Raw genomic sequence first — 17,874 nt, 5'->3', positions numbered from 1 at the left:
AACGCATTAATGATGAAGCTGCAATGGGGATTCTCAGGCTCTCAATAGGCTTTGCTAGGATTTTTAACAGGTACCTACCTAGGCAGGTAGTGAGGGATATTGGCCAGAACACGTTACAAATGACTGGAGGATGTGAGTCCCACGTTGTGATAAGACCATCAGTGAGAGCCACGTGAGTGAGGCGGAAGTCACTTGAGAGGATCGGCGTGGGATGTTTGCAGGGACCAGCATATCTGGACCTCGGGCGGCGGCCGAGGTGAGAAGGTGACAAAAGTCCCGCGGACTCGGCGTGCCGTAAAGTTCGGCCCGAGCTCTCCATGATCCAGTCCAGGTGGAAGCCGGAAGTTCGGGACTGGAGCACGCTGGCTCTCTGCCGGGAGGGCTTTCTCTGGGTCATATAGAAGGCCGAGCAGCCACATTCTGGAAGAAGGGGGCGCGGGTGAGAGGGCAATGGGATGTTCGAGCGTGCTTGGCAAGGCAGCTAGCTCCCGCCATCCAAAGTCACACGGGCTACCTGTGTAGGTCAATAATAATGGTGGTGTGAGTTGTTCTGCATGGATGGACAAGGGTGGAGGGGACCCTGATGGCCCGCGGTCTGCAAGGATATGGCCGTTGACGAGATGCGACTACACCCGTATAGTGTTGTTTTTCGGGGCAGCAAAGAAGGTTTCACCAATGAATCTGCCCGCCCTCGACAGTCTAGGGCGTCTCTGCTGGGTGGACCTGGGTGCCCAGGTGAACACAACATGGGCAAAGCTTCACCAGGTTTTCGGCGGACACCGCGGGCACGCGTCTGCTAGTAACTGCGCACGACTTGGCCCAGGCGTTGTTGATCACCCACCCAGGTGGCTTGGTCATACGGAATGTTTTTGTTGCTTCTCTCTGTTTATCACTCTGACCTGCAGCGAGGCGATGAATCACATGTGGCCTGCACACGCTGCTGAATCCAACTCACTTCATTCACCCTAGTCGTAACTGCCCCCGCGGGGGTACCTCGAGACTATTTAAAACTCACAGATTTTGGCTGCCTGCTTGTATCCTCCTTCCTCCGCCATCTTTGTACGCTGTACAGCACAGTCCATCTGCAACCATGACCGTCGACACGAGACAAAATGGGAGCCACAGCAACACCGTGGAACGCGTGGCCACGAAACTGCCATACCACGAAGACACAGCCGAGCGCATCACCCTTGGCATACTGACATTGTTCGGTAAACTGCGAGAGCTCGAGACCCTACAGCCAGATCCGATCAACGGAAGACTCTTCAACCAGCTGTTTGATCTCGTGACCATCTCAAAAACCACCACCACTCAGGAAGAACAGGTGATTGCTCAACCTCCCCCCCTCCGACTTGGCTCACGCTCTGATCTCGAACCCGCTAACCATTGTGGACAGATCCTCTCGGACCCACGCATACAAGCCATCATCCCAGAACTGCGGCAGGTGTGGGGTGACGCCGAGTACCTCCTCGAGCTCGACTTTGCGCGCAAGGTCATCTCAGGGTCGCCCTCGGTCCCCGACTGCCGGCGGCTGTACGAGAGCTTCCCCTACCTGGACCAGTACCGCCAGCTCGCACGCATGGAGACAAACACTCTCGACACCGCGCTCGGCGAAAAGGGTCTGCCGCCGGTGCGCAAGATCGCCTTCCTGGGGTCCGGGCCCACCCCGTTCTCAGCCCTGTGTTTCCGGGAGAGGCTAGGCCGGGAGGTGGAGATTGTCAACATCGACCGCAGCGAGGAGGCGATCGACCACGGCCAGCGGGTGGCCCTCTCGCTGGGGCACGAGTTCTCGGGGAACATGACTTTTGTGCGTGCTGAGGTCGCGGTGGCGGCTTCGAGCCCGTCATCGTCCGAAGCTGGGAACGACGCCTCGGTTGACCGCACGGGCACAGAGGTGATGGCGCTTTCGGATCTGGGCGACTGTGACCTCGTCCACTTTGCTGCGCTCATCGGTGAGACGGAAAGGGACAAGAGGGATCTGCTGATCGCGGTCGCCAAGGCCATGAAGCCGGGCGCACTTATCATGCTCAGAAGCACAGACAGCCTGCGGCAGTGTCTGTACCCAAAGATGGACGTTGACTGCTGGGAGGTGTTGGACGTGGTCACCCCGGTCCTGGCGACAAGATACTTTGGAGCGTCGACGAGCCTGACCACAATTGTTGTCAGTGTAGATGGTTAAGGGCGCATATATGCACATTCAGGCATTGGCATAAGTTGGAGTTTGTGGCACGAAGATCATGCTGCAGTTAATTGCCAACGTAGCGACATACACCACATATTAAACGTTCGATTTTGGAAGGCATCAGTCAGCGAGAATCACGGAGCCTAGATCGAGTGCAATGTAGATTCTCGAGTCCACAATGATCTGTTGAAGCTTGGTGAGCAGGTACAGGTGGAGGCCAGATCAGAATATTCCCACATATGAGTTGAAGAGCGGCTCGTTGTGGCTATTTGGACGTTGACGACCAGCACGTGGGCTTCTGCAACCGGGAGTGCATGAAAGTTGCCTAATTAGGCATCAGTGGGCCCTGCGTTTGCTTCACACAAGACTAGAGCTGAGGTAATAGGTAGAATTGTGATATCTCTTATCTGAGTCTTTCTCCTGCTGCCATGAATCTGGGGATCTCGCCAATACAATGTGAGATCTGACAACCACTGAAGACGATCTGCGTTGTGTTGCCGACCGCATGCTTTTGCCAATACGATGGGATAGTGTCTACTAATCTCGGACCATGCCGCAGACAACTAGAAACACCGAAGAGTCCGAGCCAACGCAACGCCTAGTAAGCTTGTTCTGGTGCATTGCAAGCGCCGAGAGAGATCAACGGCGAAGAGCTGGTTGACTTCGCCTCGGTGGGGGTGATGTCACGTATGACGCAGGGATTTTAATGGCCCGACCGCTGGCAGTGCCTCGGGACGCGCGTGTCTGCGTGTTCGGGGATTGAAACGCCCTGCGGTAATGCGGAGCAAGACAGCATCCCGGCTGGCGCTTGGCTGCACAGCAGGTTTAATTGTTAGCACGAGGGCGCTAGCAGGCTCGCCAGCAAATCGAGCAATGCACAGCATGAAACGGGCACGCCTCTCAGCCACGAATGATAGGGGCCGGTTGGGGGGGCCATGGTCACTAAAGCCTGACTCGGCCTGAAAGGTGGGGGTGACGCTGCGGTTGATTGAGCTCCAGTGAGCCCACGGCACGCATTTGAAAAAGGCGACCAAGCCCAGTTCTCTTTCCAGCAAGTTACGGTATCTGGCCTGTTCATTTTCAGCTTGTCATCACAACCGAAGCAGCATTGCCCAGGGACGAAGTGCTTGCGCTACAAACCATCCGCCTGTAGCCAAAGGAAAGACTGCAGCTATCTTCCCACGGACCATCCTCCACAACCCGAGCAGCACAATGTCGCCAGTGGAGAACCAACCTCAATGCAATGTGGTGGACGAACAGAGTCTCCCCGCGCCGCCCCCGAGGATAGAAGTGACACAGCCAAGAGTATCCCCGCCGATGGGTAAGATTTGCTCTCTCAGGACCATGTCATTTTCAAGCGGTGCTCAGAGCTGACCTTGGCACACAGACCCTCAGCGACCGCACACCATCGCTGATACAACTCCTCGGATGCGAGGTGGCGACCGCAGCCGGTGTTGCCCGGGACGCTTTTGTTTCTGCGTCCCGTGCCCCCTACCTTGCGACTGTTGCATTATCTGAGCGTGTTGGTGGTCAGAGGACGGCTAGGTGTGGTTTCCTTCGGCGCATGGGGCTGGTGTTTCCAGCGATTGGGATTGATTTGTCATTGGCGGTCATCGAATGCGGCCAGCTGTGCCACCATCCACAGCAATATATTTGGGCAGGTCCTGCATCCAGTGCGGTTGTCTCATCAAGACTTGATTCGTGATGGCAATGCGTTTTCAGAGTTTGAAGTCACCGTTTGCCTTCTCCCACCCTGAGGTTGAAGGCTCCAACGCAGCCACTCGTTCCACGAGCTTGGTCTTCAAGCTCCGTGACCTATCAGTGCAGAGTTCGAATATTGTCGCCAGGTTGAACAACAGGGTATGCGAGGAGAAACCGCGGTCAACCAGGCTCTCCAATATCTCGCGTCCCTTCCATGCGTTAGCCTCGATGCGTGCAAGAGATTGAGAAACCAACTATACCTCCTCCATTTTACCTGTATAGAGCAGGCACACAGCCAAATTGACAGCAATCATCTCATCATCGCCCATCTCATCTCGGAGTTCTTTCCATGTCGAGAGGGCAGTCTCGTATTCGCCATCAGCCATGCCGCACAGGGCGGATATGATCCTCTCGCCGGACTCGCCGTCCTTTATGCACTGTCTGGCAGCGTCAGTGTTGCCGAGATGCAGCCACAGGAGGGCCTTCGCGATGTTTAGCTTTCCATCTGGGCGACTCTTTAGACCTGCGAGGTGATGTGCTGCACCTGCGAGGTCGTCCATCTCGATCATTGCGCCAGCCACCTTCATGCCCAAATCCACCAGGCGGTCTTTCCAGACCTCACTGGCCGAATTATTGTGATTGGCTAATGCCGTCGCTATCTCGGACCGGGCCTCCCTCGCAAGATCGTAGTAGCTCATGATGGCCCTTCTAGGGTCGCCGAAGCCCATGGCTTGCAAGCGGACGATCAAGACACGTAGGTCCCAAGGCACGAGGTGGGTGCCAGATATCTCATCCATGTAAATGGCACTGTTGACATCTTCGAGGGCCCGGACCTCTTGGGCCGCAATCTGGGTAGAATCTATGAGCGTCAGGCATGACAGCCGCACGTAGAGCAGCTCGAAGATCCTGGCATAGTCCGTGGGTGCCGGCGCGGGTTGGCCTCCGGTGCCAGTCAGCGCCTGGACGGCTGCGATAGCCGCGGCACGGAAGTGGCCCCTTGAAAGTAGCTCGTCGATTGGTGAATCTGGAGGTGGTTGCTTGCTTGAATTGCGGAAGGGAGGCGGGACTGTGACAGGCGTCAAGGGGTGGTAGACCTCAGGCCGCAGCAGATAGGAGAAGTCCTTGGGTGGTAGAATGGCTGGACTGGCAGCCCGACGGGGCCCTGGGGAGCGAGGGGATGCACGAGGCCTGTCGATAGAAACCCGTGGGCTGCCGCGCTGAGATAGTGGGCGGGATGGAACCAGATGCTTTGCCTGCTGAGGAGACAGGGGCGAAGCTAGGGGGTCGCTGTGCTCCAGGCTTCAGTTATGAATGATACAAGCAACCAGGCTGTGAGAAGACTCACTCATCGGCATCGAGTGGGCCCTTGGTTGAGGACCGAGGCCTCGTTGCTAGACATCAGATCAGCCAGTGTCCTACGCCTTGGGACTAGGTGCGTGGTGTGCATGCAGCTTCATGGCGCAGATCGGCGTCACTAGAACGGCGTCTGTTTCGGGCTTGAATGAAGGCTCATGCCGATAGACTTACACCTGCTCGTTGAAGACTTGTTCCGAACATGCCCGCGTATCGGCAAAGTCTGTGACTGATCCATGGTGAAGTTGACGAAAGGGGGTGTTATCAGTGCAGGCTGGTCTGAGCGGACCGCTGTCGTCGTAGGCATCTTGAAGCTTGGGCAGGTGATCCTGGCCGGTGCAGCTGGGGCACAGCTGTCGCCAGCTGGCACAGTCTACAGCACGCCGTCCGCCCCAGACTCGCCTCGAGGAAGTTCGACTCTCTCTAGGAAAATACGAAGAAAACAAAAAGGCGAATTGATACATACAAATGGTATCAAATGATAGAAATAAAATGATTCCAAACGACCTGTTTGGCCCAGACCTGGCCAAGTGTCGACCGAGCCAGCCATATTTGAGCCCAAAGGTCAGTTTGGAGCGGATGGACCCATGGGATTCATCAAGTTACTGTAGTCCCCCTCTCTGAGGAATTTCTCGAGTCTAGTCACAGCGGTGTTTCTCCAGAAACATACACCACAAAATCAATGGAGTTCAACTTTAGAAGTTGGTCATGCTCAACATCCCATCGACATATGATTAGATAGCCCCGTGATTTCCGCTGTCAAACCACCAAAGCAGTCGGTACGTATCCGGTGTTTATCTGACGAAATGTTCCTCATCTTCCAGGGTTGTTCAAGCCTGCATTCTATAGTACCTAGGTATATAAACAAATTACTATTCACCTGTATTGTCTCGGAACGACTGTTTACACTGAAGCATGTTAAAACAACACTTATCCGGAACGAGATTTTCCAAGCAGATATATATCGAGCTTGAGTGGCGGCCCAGATTGCTGGTGCTGCGTTTGACCCAAGCAAGAATCATGTAGCGGTTAGAATGTCTAGTCGATTTTCAATGGACATTCTTGACCTAATGTAACTTGAATTGGTCTATCAAGGCAGCTATGCATTTTCCTATATATATATCGAAGATGCTCGCTCCCGACCCTAGTATTCTCCGTAAGCTGGGTCCATCCGGTGTGCTCTAAGTGCCATCAGGTAGATCCATCTCTCAGATGGCTGGAAGCGGTCACGAATCCATCCTGTCTGACAGGTCCAGAAATATAACTCCATGTCGCAACGACCACAAGGCTGCGCCTCACTTAGCACCCTGGCCAAGAAGACCATCTGCCTCTCCATCGCCATCCTCCCGGGGCCCAAGAGACGCATACGAGGGCGGGTGTTCCGACTCCTTGTCGCTACCTTCTGCGGCACGCCCATCCCCACCCTCAGCAGACCCACTACCCGCCCCCATCTCCAAGTCCCCAGGCAGCTCGCCGTCGCCGCCGGCCTGTTTCTTGTCACCGCGGGGGAGCGGTATGCCGCAGCACGAGGTCGCGGAGCTGAGCATCATGCACAAGCCGGCGCCGGCCGCGAGCAGGATGCCGCCCGCCAGGATGAGGGGCCAGAGGATGGCCGGCAGGAGGAAGAAGACCGGGAAGAAAGGCATGGCGCAGGCGTCGCGGCGGGCTATGCCCGGGACCCAGGGCTGGTCCCAGTTTGTGGACCCTGTATCGCTGTCGTGGGCATGTCGGATGGTCATGACTGCTGCGGTGAGGAAGCCGAGTATGTAGACGAGGATGAGCAGGAAGCGCAACATCTTGTCGAGGGCCTGTTTGGGCTTGCGTATTAGGCTAGCCCGAGAGCGTCTTGAATGATATCCCCAACTGACGCGCTTAACGGTATGGTAGGGTTATGTCGTCAGTCGACAGCGCGCACTATCGACAGTGTGGCCTCCTGTCTGAGTCTGATTGCCAGTGCTCGAAAAGGCAGGTCGCGATGCCAAAGTGTGAAGTGTCTGGGGAAAAGACAGCGGTGGTTCAATGGTCTCGCACTCTGGGTTTTCACTCTCCACCCATAGGCGATCGGCAGTGCACTGCTTATCCGGGGGGGGAGGGGGGATCTACGCTGCTCTGCTTACATCCTTCCAGCTGACATGTCTGCAGTTGATCAGCTGACTGGAGCCTGGGTAAGGCTGAACCGTCAGGCGCTGACTTACAACCTTGGAAGTCAGTGAAGAAGGATTTACGGCAGTGTGGACCTGTACCAACATGAGCTGGTCTGGAGCTTGCGACAACGACATGGACATCCCTGGACAAATACTAGAAGAGGCGATCATTGTGCGTGGCAGCCACAACGTTGAAGATGTATCCGATACCGACATGGTTGAGTAAAGAGGTGTGCTCAGGAGAAGTTGATATTATCAGGAGTATCCGATCAAGATGTACAAAAAATAGAAACTGCCAACGGCTGTGGCCGTAGTCAAAAGATGTTGCGCCCCCAGATTCATTCCCGATATATACGCAGACCGAGTAAAGGAAAGGAGCACACAGACACCCTCCGTAGCCCCATAGGGCAAATTATAGGCCTCGTCGACGGCGTACCCAACCGCAAGACAGCCTTGGTATTGTTATTTCACAACTCTTGGTTGCCATATCATCCTACAGCAACGCCAGCCCAGCGGCTGCCAGGCCGCCCAACAGCTCGAGTCCCAGGGCGGCAGTCTGGCGGGGGGCCCAGGCCTGGGCGGCGGCGGTGCCCGAGCTGGTAGCACTGGCGGAGCTCCCGGTGGCGCTGGCCGAGTCCCCGGTGGCAGTGGCGGAGCCGCTGTTGGAGGAGCCGGTGGGCGTGCCGGTGGCGGAGGCACCTGCGGCCGAGGCGGTGGAGCAGCTGACCTGGTCGGGGACGTCGACGCCGTTTGCACTGCAGATCTGCTTGGCAAAGGTGAGGGCGGATTCCTGGTCGGCCTCGCTGCAGGCGTCGACCAGACAGCAGGCGACGTTTCCGATGAAGTCCTGGTTCGCGCAGATGCACTTGGGGTCAGTGCCGCATCCGGCGTAAGAGCCGCCGGAAAAGAACTCGGAGGCGCAACCTTGCTGTTGTGGGATTGGATGTCAGTCGCGAAGGGACTCGAGTTAGAGTGGTCAGACTTACAGCACAAGTGGGCAGGCCCTGGAATTGTGCGACGGTCAGGCCAGCGAAGATGGCCGCCGAGAGGGAGACTGTGGGGAAGAGCATCTTGGGTGGCAGTGGCTGTGTACGGAGGTATTCTCGTGTCTGTGTGGGTGAGAAGGCAATACCTTGACGTTAGACAACTGGCGATACTCTGGGTGAAGTACTCGTAAGGAACGAAGAGTAATGCTGCCAGAAGAGAAGCTCGGGGCTGAAGAAAGAACGGTGAGTGGAGCAAAAGTTGTTGGAAGTCCCGTGGAAAGTGTTCAAGGGCGGGTGGGGAAGGTGTGCAGACGTACGGAGTCGTCTGCAGAGGAACAACGCGCCGATACCCATGCAAAGCTAACCCGGCTGGGAAAGCAAGCCAGGAGCAGGCGGGGAGGATCACGAAGTGGCGCCGGTTCATGCAACGCGTGGTGTTAGCGATTAACTACAGGGCCGAGTTTGTCTGGCTGCCGCGTCCAGGCCAGCGCCACCAACCCAAGTTGCTGTGCCGTCAACTCATTAGAGCACTGAAGAATCTGAGAATAGAGACGGAGCGGCCGGAGAGACTAATGACTTCAGACGGCCGGCTGCCGGGCTCAAGTTGGGCCTCTGAATCATGAAGATTTGCAACCTGCCCGGGGGAAGCTTCTCGAGGTGCAGTGCCGAGCTTGCTGCTGCGCTGAAGCATCGTGGGAAGCTTTCCATCTTCTGTGGCACGGTCGAGCAAACCAAGTCGGATTGCTCGGCTGAGGTCAACAACTTGCAAGAAGTGCATGTGAGGCATGTGAAGTAGACTCTAGATACTGTGTAGCAGCCGAAGCAGCCAACCAGCCAACCAGCCAACCAAATTGACAATTTCCAGCTCAACCTTAATGGGGCCCCCACCGGGCCATGGGCCCCGCCGCCCCGCTGAAGAGACTCAGCTGTGCTCCCAAGGTTCCCTGGAGCTAGGGTAAAATGGGCCCACCCTCGACGACTGCTCGTCACTCTTGTCTCGTTACTTTTGTCTCGTCACGTCTGCACGTCTGCCACATCTAGTGTAGAAACCAGAGGGTATCTGCCGAATGGACACGGCAGCAGCTATGCCAGCTATGCCAGCTATGCCAGGGACTCCCCTCTGATCATCAAGAGATCTTCCACGCCACTGCCGGCATATACTGCATAGCAGCCAACAAAGGCGGAGAAACAGACGCCTGCAGCCGTTGTTGATTGTGACGGCCCAGTGCTTGTCACATCGGACGCCTGCTCCACTTGTAATGGGCAGACCACGAGGCCTGGTCGATCAGGGGTGCAGGGTGCCAGGCTAGGTGCCGGGATGCCTGACATGGCCTGTCAGCCCGTGAGAGAGGTTGAGAGGCCTTCCTGCCTACGAGCGCTGCGAGGCATCCAGGCATCGTGTGTTGCACTGCACTAGCACTGCCGCTGGACATGACGGAATGGTGCAGCACGGGGGGCACTGGATGCTTGCCATTAGAGTTCTGACTCCTGATGAGAGGTCGTCGACAGAGCTCGCCTCTCCCGCCAACCCCGCCCATCACACCGTGCTGCTGCAACTCTACACTAGCTCCAGCCAGTCGGCCACTAGTAACAACCTTTGAACTCCGATCTTGCGACGGCCGCCGCGCCAAGACATCCAGCACCAGCCAAAAAAACCCGGGGCGGACGCCTATACCTTCCCGCCCTCGCCCACGACTCTTTTTTGATCCCATCCTCCCTGTCAGCTTGAGCTGTCGAGGTTCGCTGGTTGTCCCCCCCCAGCAATCAACATGCTTTGAATAGTTGTTGGATATTGCAGAGATCTCTAGGACATCACACATCTACCAGTCATCCATCATGGGCCTCGGAATTCTCGAGGACAGGGTCATGGACCATGTCCCAGGTGCGCTTGCATCCCGACCTCTCTCACTTACCTGGGCTCTGACTGACTGTTCTTCTCAGGGACCACCCGCTATTTTGACGATCCCGACCAGCCGCCGCGCTATGCCTCCACACAAGGCGCCCCCGGCCTCAAGACCGACAACAGCGGCCCCGTGCCCATCATCCTCGTGCCCCAGCCCTCCGACGACCCCAACGACCCCCTCAACTGGCCCCTGTGGAAGCGCGACCTCATCACCTTCATCCTCTCCTTCTCCGCCATCTTCGCCACCGCCCTCGGGCCCATCCTCGCCGCCAACACCGTCACCGTGTCGCTGTACATGACCCATGACTTCACCGACGTCGCCGTCCTGACCGGCTACTTCCTGCTCGGCACCGGCTTCGCGAGCGCCTTGTTCGTGCCCTCAAGCCGCGTCTGGGGCAAGAGGCACACCTTCATCTTCGGCATGGTCGTCCTCGTCGCCTCCAGCGCCTGGGGCGGCTATGTCGGCTACCGGAAGGACTACAACAGCTTCCTCTGGTCCCGCATCATCCAGGGCGTCGGCTGCGCCCCCTACGAGGCCCTGGTCAACGCTGCCGTCGGCGACTTGTACTTTGTCCACCAGCGCGGCAGCAGGATGGCCCTGACCAACCTGGCCGTCTTTGGCGGCGCCTTCTTCACCCCCATCGTCGTCGGCAAGATCACCCACGAGCTGAACTGGTGGTGGACCTTCTACCTGACCGCCATCTTCTGCGCCTTGTGCCTGCCCGCCATCGTCTTCTTCTGCCCCGAGACCGCCTACAGGCGGGACACCGACCTCAACACCGACATGCTCGCCCAGGAGAACCCTGCCGGCGTCGCCAGCAGCGATGACTACCCGCTATCCGCCCGCGAAAACAACAGCCAGGATTCCGAGAAGTACATGAACGGAGACGGCCCAGGACCCGCGGCCGGCGGCAACGCGGCGCCCATCCCGCCCAAGGTCAGCTACCTGCGGTCCCTCGCGCTCTTCAACGGCCGCAAGACCGACGAGGCTCTCTGGAAGCTCGCCCTGCGGCCCTTCCCGCTCTTCCTGCAGCCCGCCTTCCTGTGGGCCACCCTGATCGGCGGCTCCCTGATCGGCTGGACCGTCTTCATCGGCGTCATCCTCGGCGCCTTCTTCCTGGGCTACCCGCTGTGGTGGGACGAGGTCAAGACGGGCTACGCCTACACGGCCGCCTTCATCGGTGCTATTGCCGGCTTCCTCATCGCCGGCGGGCTCTCCGACTGGTCCGCAAAGGTCATGACCAGGCGTAACGGCGGCGTCTACGAGCCCGAGTTCCGCATCGTCCTGGTCATCCCCCAGTTCGTCTTTGGGTGCATCGGCGTCTTCGGCTGGGGCGCCGCCTCCGACGGGCTGCTGGCTGGCAAGTATGGCTTCGCCGTGCCGCTCATGTTCTTCGCCTTTGAGGTCTGTGGTATGGTCATTGGTGCTGTCGCGAGCAGTCTGTACATCGTGGATGCGTATCGTGATCTCGCCATCGAAGGTCTCACATGTATGATCATATTCAAGAATATGTTCAGCTTTGCTCTTACCTTCAAGGCCTATGAGTGGCTCATCACCAATGGTACGAAGGCGACACCTCTCTTCAACGCCCTTGGCGCAATTCAGGTGGTCATCTGCGCTTCCAGCATCCCGATGTGTACGTACACGCCCCCCGGTCCAGCATTTGCTACACGTTGCTGACGCTCTCTTTAGACATCTATGGCAAGCGGAATCGGAGTTTCTTCCATCGTCATGACATTTTGAAATTGCTCGGGCTGAGGTGACCGCGGCGGAGCCCCATTACGAAGTGGTTTTTTTTAACCTAGGTGGTTACGTCTGAAGACATCTAATGGCATATCTAATATAAATAGTAGTTAGGAAAGGAATCCACCTCAAATTTAGCAGGCGACTTGTGCAGCATACACATACGAGCTGTAGGATTATTGTCCCAGAATGATTGTCGCAGGTGACATTCTACGTGACATTCCCGGTGAGATGGCCATACGAGGTGCCTGCAAAGCCGAGCTTAAAATATATCCTGGGAACTATATGGGAGCGATTTCATGAAAGACACATGTAAATACTGCTGTCAGCTGCTCGTCTGCCGTAGGATTCCCTCCAGTAGCATAGGCTCCAGGAATACAACATCCTCTAGCGGGATACCTTCCTACAAGACGACCTTCTGTAGGACCAACCCCTAGACTTCTATCGGACAGGCTACAAGGGATCAAAGGGCCAGAGTGATACCTATCCAGTAGGACAAAACCCTCACATAGGGCAACCTCCTACCGCGGCCCCCCCTCTTAGGGTAACCCCCATAGGGCAACCTCCCATATGGTAACCTCCTACCCTCCCATAGGGCAACCTCCCATAACTTCCCATAGGGCAACCTCCTATAGGGCAACCTCCCACAGGGCAACCTCCCACAGGCTAACCTCCTATAGGGTAACCTCCTACCCTCCTATAGAGTAACCTCCTACCCTCCTATAGGGTTACCTCCTACCTACCTATAAGGTGTCTTCCTATAATATAACCTTCCTAAGATACTATCTTACTTCTAATACATCTATTACTTCTAGTAGAATAGACTTATCATTAGCAGGGTTTATAGTGTGAAATAAACTATGTGTTAATTTTTAGAGTATATCTATTATATGCAACTCTTCACCGCATATACTAACCTAACCCCATGTGCCACCACCGCCGCCTGACCGCCCACCCCTCCTCTGAGCACTTAGCCGCCAGTCGTCTTCTCCCTGGTACTTGTTGTACAGCGGCTGGATCCTCTCGGCCTTCTTCCTCTTGCTGAGCTGGTCGGTAGGGGCGACCTTGAAGAAGGTCGGGGCCGCCTCGACCAGCCACTTGGGCTCGATGGCCGTCGTGATGTGCATGTACTCCTTGGTCGTCATCACCAGCGAGTGGTAGATGACCCACTCGGCGTTCTTGCCGAACAGCGCGGAGCTCGGGTGCAGGTAGACGTTGGTGCCCTCGATCAGCGTCTTGTAGCCCTCCTGCGGGTCCTTGCGGGCCGAGTTGCGGAAGAAGCCAGAGCACAGCGCCCGCCGCACCTTTTCCGTGTCGCGGCCGCACGACGTGATGGGGTGCCGGTACCGCTGCATCATCTTGGTGAGCTGGTCCCGCACGTCCTTGGCACGCCGCACGCTCCGCGCCTGGATGAAGTTCTCGAAACACCAAGGGTTGGAGAACCCACTGTGCTTCCAAGAGTTGTACACGTTGAGCAGCGTCAGGTGGTCGCCGTGCGGGTCGTGGAATTTGGCTTTCTTCTGGTCCGCTTGGGATTGCTTCTCTTTGGGCCGGTAGAACACGGTTTGGATGTTGAGCATGGAGACAATGGTGAGCATTTCGTCGGAACAACCCAGGTCAACGCTGTATACAAGGGCCTTGGCCAGTGAGGGCTCGACGGGAAAGTCTGCCATCTTTCGACCGAGTCGGGTGAGTAGTCCTTCGTCGTCCAGGGCGGATAACGCGTACAATTCTTCCATAGCCGTAAGCATAGTATTCATGGGTGGCGGATCCATGAAACCAAAGTTCACTAGATTGTTGATGTTTGAGGCTTTCAGCATCAAGATTGTATGTGCGAGGTTCTGCCTTTGGATTTCAGGTACCGTCGTAGGGAGCATCTCCGTCTCGAATGCTTGCTGAGTGTAGAGCCTGAAGCATTTTCCTGGACCAGTCCTGCCTGCGCGTCCTGCACGCTGTTGAGCACTGGCGCGAGAAATCGGCACAACGACCAGGGAGTCCATTCCTAGCTTCGGATCGTAGGCGTTCTGCTTGACGAAGCCTGGGTCAACGACATAATAGATGCCGTCAATGGTAATGGACGTCTCAGCAATATTGGTGGCCAGAACAACTTTCCTGCTTCCCGGGGGCGCGGGATCGAAGATCCTGCTTTGCATCTCACTTGGCAGTGCCGAGTAGACAGGCAGAATAATGAGTTCAGGCACATTGGGGCCAAGGGCTTTCATCCGCTCGAATAGGACTTCGCAGGCTGTGTCGATTTCTTCTTGGCCCGTAAGGAAAACGAGGATGTCTCCGGCCGGTTCTCCAAGGTGAATCTCCATGACCGTAACCAATGCGGCGTCCAGATAATCGCTCTCTGGCTCTTTTGAGTAGAGAACTTCCACAGGGAACGTTCTTCCAGGGATGGTGAAGATCGGTGCCTCGTTAAAATACGACGAGAACTTGTCCGCATCCAGTGTGGCGGAGGTGACAATGATTTTGAGATCGGGCCGCCGTTTGACTGTCTTCTTAAGCAGGCCGAAGAGCACATCTGTCGCAATCGTTCTTTCGTGAGCCTCGTCTATCATGATGACTGAGTATTTGTGTAGGTCAGGGTCCATAACGATCTCTCGCTGAAGATGGCCGTCCGTCATGTACTTGATAACAGTGTCTTTGCTGGTCTTGTCTTCGAACCGGATGGCGTACCCGACCTCGGCGCCAACCTCACATCCGACTTCTTCTGCTACGCGCTTTGCCACGCTCATAGCCGCGACTCGACGAGGTTGCGTGCAACCTACCATGCCATGCTCGATGAATCCAGCCTCTGCCAGGTACTGAGGCAGTTGTGTGGTCTTCCCAGAACCAGTTTCCCCGACCACGATCATGATTTGATTGTCCTTGATCGCCTGTATGAGCTGGCTCCTGAAGCTGAAGACGGGTAGAGATTCTCGTTGCTGCTTGATGCTCAAATTTGATCGCTTGCCCATGGATGCATCCTTTGGTGCAATCGCTTTTCGCCAATCCGGAGCTGCATCCGTTTTCTGTCGCACGTTGGCCTGCCTCATATCGCTGGCAAATTTCCGCTTGTCTGGATCTGCCATTGGATCATGCCACTGACTTGCAAGGTCCACCTTTGAGTGCTCCTCCGCCGCCGCCGCTTCTTGCTGGCGCAATTCTTTCCTTTCTCTTCCAAGATTCGTGCCGGACATTGCCGCACGGTTGAGTGATCCGTCCGGTGCCTTGACGATTCGGATTGGAGTCAGCTCGAGACTCTGTTTCGTCTGTCCAACCAGGAAGGGAGGCTCCTCGTCCCGAATTTCGATGTCCACATCTTCCTCAAGCTCCATCTGACCATTGCCGGTAAGTGTTGCATTGTAGTCCTCATTCAGCTCAGGAAAATCGGAAGCCTTTACCACTCCCGATGCGATCAGCTGGCGTATTTCCCATCTTTCAGGCGACGTCATGCGCTTCTTGTGCCGCTTCTGTGTGCCAGCGCCGCTGGATGGGAGGCTGCTCGGCATGGAACCCGCGCTACCCAGAGCCATCGAATTAGCCCCGGACTGTATTCTTGCCTGTGGCGCGAGGTCATCGCCGGTTTCCTGGTCCACATCCTTCATGGAGAGTCCAATACGGTTTCCCTCGAGTTTGGTGACCTTGACCTTCACGTTCTGGCCCTTCGAAACGAGATCGGAGGGGTGATTGACCCGCTGGCCTTCGACAAGTGCTGATACGTGTACAAGACCGTCAGCCTTTCCTCTTATCCCATGGATATTAACAAAAGCGCCAAAGTCCTTGACGCCTGTGACATGCCCATCGTAGACTTTGTAAAGCTGTGGGGTATCGTCGAGCTCCTGCGGTGGAGGTCGTCGAGTCTGGTCGTCGTTTTGTTCGTACTCGGCGTCGTCGTCGTCGTAGCGCCCTCGCCTCCTGTGCTTCCTTCGTTCCCTTCCGTAATCATCCTCGTATGGGTCGCTGTCTCGTTCTCGGTAACGATCTTTCCTTTGCCTGCGTGATCCGTCGTGTTCCGGGCTTCGGCCGCGCTTCCTGCCTGCCGTCTTCTCCTCCAGACCTTCGAGGAGAGCCATGGTATCGTCGATCTCGTCTATTCCTCTGCCAACTGGTTCCTTGTCCGGCAGGCTCAGGCCCTTGAATATCTGCTCCTTGTCCTGAATCGTGCGGGTCGGCGGCCTGTTGTCTTCCTGTTGGGCCTTGCCCTTCATCTTGGGGTGCATTGTGCAAACAAGACGGTCAACGCTCTCAATGAGACTGTCTGGTAGGGACGATGCGCCCATGCTGGGCAGCATCTTCTTGAAGTCATCGAGGCTTTCGCAGTCCAGTCGTTTCGCGATGACGAACTCGGCGAGGGTCTTGCGGGCGTCGTTGTCGGGAATGCCTAGATGGTTATGCAGCTCTGAAGAAATCTTGGAGACAAGCGACAGCTGCTCCAGGGACTCGAGGGCCTGTAACTCATCCATGGTGGCGTGGCGCACGACGGAGACGGCGAGGAAAGGTGCTTGCTACCTGGAAGGCGGATTTGGACAGGCGCGACCTGGGTTTGAGGTTTTGGTGGCTTAGCTACCTTGCGACCGTAGAGAGCCTTGCAGGGATGTAACTGATAGATCTGCGCTAGCAGCTAGCTTATCCGCAAACCTCTGATTCACAAACGTGATGGCCCCCACCACGGGCAAGGTTGAAAACCGTCCCCTAGGACGTTATCCCTTAGGAGGTTATCTCTTAGGAGGTTGTCTGCTAGGAAATTATACCTCAGAACTTGACTCCAAAGGGAAGCTGTGTTGTGTGAAGTTATCCTATAGGAGGATATCCTATGGGAGGATGTCCTATGGGAGGAAGTCCTATGGGAGGATCGGAAATAGGAGGGGAGGATATCCTATAGGACGATCGGAAGTAGGAGGATATCCTATAGGAGGATTGGAAAGGGATGGTGGATGCCGGGGGTGTGTCAAGGAAACCAGAGCATGGATTGAGAACTCGTGCATATATTGTCAGGGTACGGCGTCTTTTATAATGTTCCATTTTGGGCGATCTTAAAGTCTGAGTCACTTAGCGAGGTCACTTTGACATAGTGTGGAATGGCGTTAGACTAGCTTGTGTATAGTGATAGCTTTAACCTGGACAGCCCGCATGAGAGGCTGCTCTAGGATCTCTAGGATATAGGCAACTAGGTAGACGGCAGTCAAGTCATAGATAGCTTTGCAAATTGTAATATCGTGAGAACCATTGGTATTACTTGAGTGTGATGCCTATTCGGATAATCTACAGTATGGGAGGTTACCATTTAGAGTATTGGAGATGATGCTCAAATAGGCCCCATAGCGTCTATTCAACTGTCAGGTATTCATTGTTGACGTCGCTCTGAATCTTGATCTGGCACCAGAATTTTTTGGGGCGCGCCTACCATCGGACGTCATTCTAGTCGGTATGATGCTTTTACATTTGACACCAGAGCCCACTAAACATTTAAATGGTCTGTTCTCCGGGGACCAAAGACAAGTAACTGTGGACTACCAGGAACTGCAGGTGGGGAGAGACAGTAGATGTGCATTTACTTGGTCGAGGACTGGTTGGTGGAGTACTGTTGCTGTCTCGGAAAAATGAAGCAAAGCCCCCCCTCAGTTAAATACCCCCTATTCCTCGATTAAACTAAAACTTCACTAATAGGGTAGAAACTCTAATATTCTTATTAGAATACCCCTATTAATCTATTAATATTTCTTAATTAATAAAAAAAAGGTTCTAATAATAACTAGTTATTATTTATTATATTTTAAATTTTAATAGTTAAAGTTTTATTTATATTTTAATTTATTATTATTTAATAAATAACTATAAATTAAGTTTTAATATAGTTATATAATAATTTAAAT

At 55.3% G+C, this 17,874-nt stretch overlaps 7 protein-coding genes across 7 annotated transcripts; 3 read left to right on the top strand and 4 right to left on the bottom strand.

Annotated features, from left to right (window-relative positions):
• Positions 1–1,090: 1,090 nt before the first annotated feature.
• On the top strand, positions 1,091–2,352 carry KVR01_002920 (uncharacterized protein; the record flags this gene model as incomplete). The annotated part of the gene is made up of 2 exons (XM_044791532.1): positions 1,091–1,324; positions 1,397–2,352. 2 exons carry the CDS (start codon positions 1,091–1,093, stop codon positions 2,177–2,179), a joined length of 1,017 nt encoding a protein of 338 aa, XP_044647935.1. The 3' UTR covers positions 2,180–2,352.
• Positions 2,353–2,859: 507 nt separating this feature from the next.
• Positions 2,860–5,491, bottom strand: KVR01_002556 (uncharacterized protein). The gene is made up of 4 exons (XM_044786337.1): positions 5,411–5,491; positions 5,229–5,274; positions 4,144–5,170; positions 2,860–4,092 (listed from the first exon to the last, which is right to left on the bottom strand). Exons 1-4 carry the CDS (start codon positions 5,472–5,474, stop codon positions 3,901–3,903), a joined length of 1,329 nt encoding a protein of 442 aa, XP_044647571.1. The 5' UTR covers positions 5,475–5,491; the 3' UTR covers positions 2,860–3,900.
• Positions 3,395–3,700, top strand: KVR01_003897 (uncharacterized protein; the record flags this gene model as incomplete). The annotated part of the gene is made up of 2 exons (XM_044789898.1): positions 3,395–3,503; positions 3,570–3,700. The coding sequence occupies 2 exons, from the start codon at positions 3,395–3,397 to the stop codon at positions 3,698–3,700; spliced, it is 240 nt and encodes a 79-aa protein (XP_044648912.1).
• Positions 5,492–6,531: 1,040 nt separating the features above from the next.
• Positions 6,532–7,032, bottom strand: KVR01_002685 (uncharacterized protein; the record flags this gene model as incomplete). Its single annotated transcript, XM_044791755.1, has 1 exon — positions 6,532–7,032. The coding sequence occupies one exon, from the start codon at positions 7,030–7,032 to the stop codon at positions 6,532–6,534; it is 501 nt and encodes a 166-aa protein (XP_044647700.1).
• Positions 7,033–7,873: 841 nt separating this feature from the next.
• KVR01_002387 (uncharacterized protein) lies at positions 7,874–9,053 on the bottom strand (the record flags this gene model as incomplete). Its single annotated transcript, XM_044788344.1, has 3 exons — positions 8,684–9,053; positions 8,367–8,489; positions 7,874–8,308 (listed from the first exon to the last, which is right to left on the bottom strand). The coding sequence occupies exons 2-3, from the start codon at positions 8,448–8,450 to the stop codon at positions 7,874–7,876; spliced, it is 519 nt and encodes a 172-aa protein (XP_044647402.1). The 5' UTR covers positions 8,451–8,489; positions 8,684–9,053.
• A 629-nt stretch (positions 9,054–9,682) lies between these two features.
• KVR01_002792 (uncharacterized protein) lies at positions 9,683–12,811 on the top strand. The gene is made up of 3 exons (XM_044783316.1): positions 9,683–10,248; positions 10,308–11,906; positions 11,963–12,811. Exons 1-3 carry the CDS (start codon positions 10,203–10,205, stop codon positions 12,031–12,033), a joined length of 1,716 nt encoding a protein of 571 aa, XP_044647807.1. The 5' UTR covers positions 9,683–10,202; the 3' UTR covers positions 12,034–12,811.
• Positions 12,812–12,822: 11 nt separating this feature from the next.
• KVR01_003406 (uncharacterized protein) lies at positions 12,823–16,951 on the bottom strand. Its single transcript, XM_044793580.1, has one exon. It carries the CDS (start codon positions 16,462–16,464, stop codon positions 12,931–12,933), a length of 3,534 nt encoding a protein of 1,177 aa, XP_044648421.1. The 5' UTR covers positions 16,465–16,951; the 3' UTR covers positions 12,823–12,930.
• Between the last annotated feature and the right edge of the window lie 923 nt (positions 16,952–17,874).

Source organism: Diaporthe batatas (assembly GCF_019321695.1).
Source record: "Diaporthe batatas strain CRI 302-4 chromosome Unknown Contig00003, whole genome shotgun sequence".
NCBI classification, from domain to species: Eukaryota; Fungi; Ascomycota; class Sordariomycetes; order Diaporthales; family Diaporthaceae; genus Diaporthe; species Diaporthe batatas.
The sequence above is the reverse complement of the archived record's forward strand: the minus strand, read 5'-3'. Positions and strand labels throughout refer to the sequence as shown.

Coding starts and splice junctions, on each gene's coding strand:
- KVR01_003406 (XM_044793580.1), bottom strand. CDS start 16,464: ATGGATGAGTTACAGGCCCTCGAGTCCCTGGAGCAGCTGTCGCTTGTC.
- KVR01_002556 (XM_044786337.1), bottom strand. CDS start 5,474: ATGGATCAGTCACAGACTTTGCCGATACGCGGGCATGTTCGGAACAAG. Junction 5,171..5,228: donor GGCCCACTCGATGCCGATGA/GTGAGTCTTCTC, acceptor CCTGGAGCACAG/CGACCCCCTAGCTTCGCCCC. Junction 4,093..4,143: donor ATACAGGTAAAATGGAGGAG/GTATAGTTGGTT, acceptor AACGCATGGAAG/GGACGCGAGATATTGGAGAG.
- KVR01_002792 (XM_044783316.1), top strand. CDS start 10,203: ATGGGCCTCGGAATTCTCGAGGACAGGGTCATGGACCATGTCCCAG. Junction 10,249..10,307: donor GGTCATGGACCATGTCCCAG/GTGCGCTTGCAT, acceptor TGTTCTTCTCAG/GGACCACCCGCTATTTTGAC. Junction 11,907..11,962: donor CGCTTCCAGCATCCCGATGT/GTACGTACACGC, acceptor CGCTCTCTTTAG/ACATCTATGGCAAGCGGAAT.